At 44.8% G+C, this 3,662-nt stretch overlaps 1 protein-coding gene across 2 annotated transcripts; it reads right to left on the reverse strand.

Annotated features, from left to right (window-relative positions):
• Positions 1–226: 226 nt before the first annotated feature.
• On the reverse strand, positions 227–3,234 carry LOC130706221 (thymosin beta-15A). 2 transcript variants are annotated; one of them, XM_057537542.1, is made up of 4 exons: positions 3,143–3,234; positions 1,583–1,687; positions 1,162–1,240; positions 227–659 (listed from the first exon to the last, which is right to left on the reverse strand). In XM_057537542.1, the coding sequence occupies exons 2-4, from the start codon at positions 1,680–1,682 to the stop codon at positions 476–478; spliced, it is 363 nt and encodes a 120-aa protein (XP_057393525.1). In that variant the 5' UTR covers positions 1,683–1,687; positions 3,143–3,234; the 3' UTR covers positions 227–475. The 2 variants fall into 2 exon arrangements, with proteins under 2 accessions (XP_057393525.1, XP_057393526.1); XM_057537543.1 differs by lacking the exon at positions 1,162–1,240 and having other exon boundaries at positions 484–659.
• Positions 3,235–3,662: the final 428 nt, after the last annotated feature.

Genomic DNA, 3,662 nt, shown 5'->3' on the forward strand with positions numbered 1-3,662 from the left:
GGAGGAGTTAGGACTGTGTGGACTAAGATGGAGCTGACAAAATGGAGTCAGTATGGTTCAGCCACACAATCCCCAAAGGCCCTCTTCTGTCCAGATCAGAGGAAGGCCTTTCCCATGTGCCAAATCTGCTGAAGCAGCTTTCCTGCACCCATTTTTTTGGGCTGAAAAGTACCCTTGTGTACTTTCATTCCTTAGAAGACCACCAGGAATGAACCACGGGAGCCTATTATAAACATACTGATTATATTTATTATTTTATTGCTCCATTACAAATGAAAATAAACTGTGAGAAGATGCAAAAGCATGCAACTTCATGAAGATTATAAAGCAATAGAGGGAACCATTGTAGAAAGTTAAAAGTGGCTTATCCGGTAGGGGGTGCAAAGACTACAAGCACAAAGGTCATCAACGGTTAGATTATTGACAGCATCTGCCAGCTGGAATTTACGCACCAATGGAAGTTTTAAAATGAATGTCAGGGAATGTAGGCTACCCCTGACCTCTTAGCCAGGGATTGTGGGTGAGAAGACATCAGAAGATGCCTAAAATCTCTACAAAGTTTTACCAAAATCAAGACACTCAAGCAATGTTGAAATTTGCTCTTGCAAGGAGATCCCCATCTTACGATGTTTGACCACACTCTTTCTCCTGCTGGATAGCTGGGGAACAAATAAACACAAAAAAATCATTAAGAGGGTATTTACCTAAGATTAAGTTCAGTTTCTTCCAAAAGAGCTCTTTGCCAAGTCATTGGAGGCTGCCATACCTTCTTTAAATTTAGAATGCCAAGGCACTACACACAAATCCTCAGTCAGGTATGTGTGTGTGCAAATTAATGAGCTGAACATTTGTTAGACTCAACTGTGTGTTTCTTTTTCCCCATTTGAGAGGTAGATTTATGCTGTTGCCATTTTTACCATAGATCACTCTGAGACTGGGGGGCAAGTGAAGCACTTTCTTCAGATTTATCTATCACTATACAATTAGGAAGTTATGTCATTTCAGACAATTTTGACTATGGAACTTTCAGATAATGCTACATGACAAAACGTTTCCCTTGGCTTGGGGTTTCTCCTGCAGGCTGTAAGTGGGGAGGGCAAAATTGATCCCTTGATCCCTGGGAGACTTGAGTATACCCTATATCTAAACTGATTAGCTTACCTCATCTTGTCATCAGGTAGAGAAGGCCAAAACCACAGTTTGCATGGCTCATTAGGGATGAGATCAAAGACCCAAATAGCTAGATGCAAAAAAATGCCAAATAACAAAAATCGGACAAAACTAAGATGTTTCTAATGCTATGTCCAATATTCCAAGATTGGTTTCAATGTGGGTTTTAGTAGTTTTCCACCAAAAACCAGCTTTTTAAAATTCCCCCATTACTACTGGGGCCTATTTTGTGAGAACTACTTATATAAGCAAAGTAAAAAAGGCAACTATTTGATATTTTTTAATGTTATACATTAAATAATTCGTACTCTATAGTTATTGCTTCCTTTGTGGTAAAATTTACTAGAAGAGTTTATTTACTGAATCTATTAATTTTCACCATTGTTTGTCTCAGAAAGTCCCCATGACTTACTTTCCTTTGAGGGAAGAGTGTTTTTTTCTTTAGTGTTAGTTTTCTTCAGTTTTGACTTGTCAAACTTCTCCACTTCAGACAAGTCTGGCTTATCACTCATCTTGACTAAAAGACCGGAAAAAAAAACCATAAAAAAACTTATCTGGTAGAACTATTATCACACTAAGGAGTAACAGCCAAAATTCTCACATTTAATATCAATGTGTATTTTACCTGCTGATTTTCAACAGGAAAACAGCAACAGATCTTAGAAAAGTCATATTTTTATTAGAATACTTTTTATTAACCCACATCATTACCCCATTTCTGATAGACAGTAAATGCCATTGGATCAGGATGCACTAGAAACCAAGATGTTCTAGAAACCAGGAGCCACTATGTCTGACTTTTAAAATCACAGCAAAAGTAAAATGGAGGTGATAGAAACACATGAGCAGATAGGAATAGAAGAAAAAATAAGGACTGGGTTTAACCAGCTAATGAATTTGTAAGGAGATGATAGCACTATTTGAGCACGTTCACTTTGTATTCAATTACTATGAGAGGGGGGCACTTTTCTTGGGGGTTAGGGAGCAGCACACAAAAAGGGGTAGCACAAATTGGACTAGTTTCTTTCCATTTCATCTGCCCAAAGACAGTAGATTAAGGGGCTACAATAAGAGGAGGGATTAAATCCAGTCATAACTAATTACATGTCTCACAATAACTCCTTATGGCACTGGTTTGTAAACGCTATAAGATGGCACAGCTAATTATGATCAAACCAAGAACTTCAGCAGAATGGGATAAACTAGAGTTCATTTTTATTTCACCATATTTTCCCCTCAAGAGGAGAGGGTAGTAGATGAGGCTAGGAGATGAGGTGCCATGTGATCATTCTGGGTTTGTCCAGAAGAGACAATAGGAGACCCCTGAGCCCGGAAAGCAGAGCTCTCCTGCGCGTGCCTGGCCCCACCCTGATGGGGTAAGACACGTCTAGTGCCCAGACTAGCATCGAGAGGCCCCCAAGCAGCCAGACGTCCCCAAAATGCCACCCTTCCGTCGAGGTCACCCTAAGACCATCCTTTGACAAGCAATCAGCCACCAATCTCCAGAGGGGGGAAACAGGGACTTCAAATAATAATAACAGGGCTGGGTGCATAGACCAGTTTGTTAGCAGCAATCTGCTTACATTTCAAAATAAATATCATCATTATCGGGAGCCCAGTCCAACCTAACAGCCACGGGAAGGGAGAGAGCGAAGGGCCAGCCCCAGAGGGCCCACTCCGAGCCCCACACTCCTCATTCCCTCAGCCTCGGACTTGCAGCCACAGCGGACTGGCCGCTCTGGGGGCTCCCCCCTCGGACCTTCCAGGGACAGACCCAGGGAGGATTCCGCAACGCGCGCAGAAGGCGGCGCTGCGAAAACAAAGGCGCGGACTCGCCAGGAGGCGCAGATACGAATCGCCCGTCCCAACCCCCGCCCCTCCAATTCCAGCAGGCCCGATACGCCAGCCCCGCGGCCGCCACGCCCTCCTGTCCCCACAGTCCTCTGGCTCTGGCGGGGCCGCACGTCCTCACCCGAAGGCTTGAAGACCAGTGAAAGGGAGACCGCTGAACTGAGACCGCTTGGTACACAGGACGAGGTTAGCCTTCCGATGCGGAACCCCGCAGTTATAAGCTGCGTGACAGGCTCCGCCCCAGACCCCGCCCCAGTCCTCGCCAATTGGCCAAGGGATCCTAGACCCGCCTCCTCGCCCCTCCCACTTATTTAGACTTGCTGACCTCAGTCTACCGTCTCCTCTCTACTCAGGACCTCACCCTTGCAACTGGGTGTTGATAACGTCATACCAGATCCGCCGATCCAGACCCCATCCAAGCCCACTGATTCCCCAAGGGATCAGTGGCTGGCCTACCTGCCCTGCTTCTCCCACTACTTTCGTCCTGAGGGTCCACTTCCCTTCCTCCCAAGTATACTCACTCCTCCACGATAATAGGGGCCTCTACAATAAGCAGACACATTTTACTCAGTTAGCTTTGAACGTCCAAAACTCCGAGATCCAAGCTGAAGGAGCCGTAATCAGGTACTCTTGGCTTTTTA

The sequence above is a fragment of the Balaenoptera acutorostrata genome, chromosome X (genome assembly GCF_949987535.1).
Source record: "Balaenoptera acutorostrata chromosome X, mBalAcu1.1, whole genome shotgun sequence".
NCBI classification, from domain to species: Eukaryota; Metazoa; Chordata; class Mammalia; order Artiodactyla; family Balaenopteridae; genus Balaenoptera; species Balaenoptera acutorostrata.

What these genes read in the sequence shown, in the direction of transcription:
- LOC130706221 (XM_057537542.1), bottom strand. Translation starts at nt 1,682, where the DNA reads ATGAGTGATAAGCCAGACTTGTCTGAAGTGGAGAAGTTTGACAAGTCA. An exon ending in CACTCTTCCCTCAAAGGAAA is followed by an intron (nt 1,241 to 1,582) that starts GTAAGTCATGGG and finishes TTTTGCATCTAG; the next exon opens with CTATTTGGGTCTTTGATCTC. An exon ending in CTACCTGATGACAAGATGAG is followed by an intron (nt 660 to 1,161) that starts GTAAGCTAATCA and finishes TTTGTTCCCCAG; the next exon opens with CTATCCAGCAGGAGAAAGAG.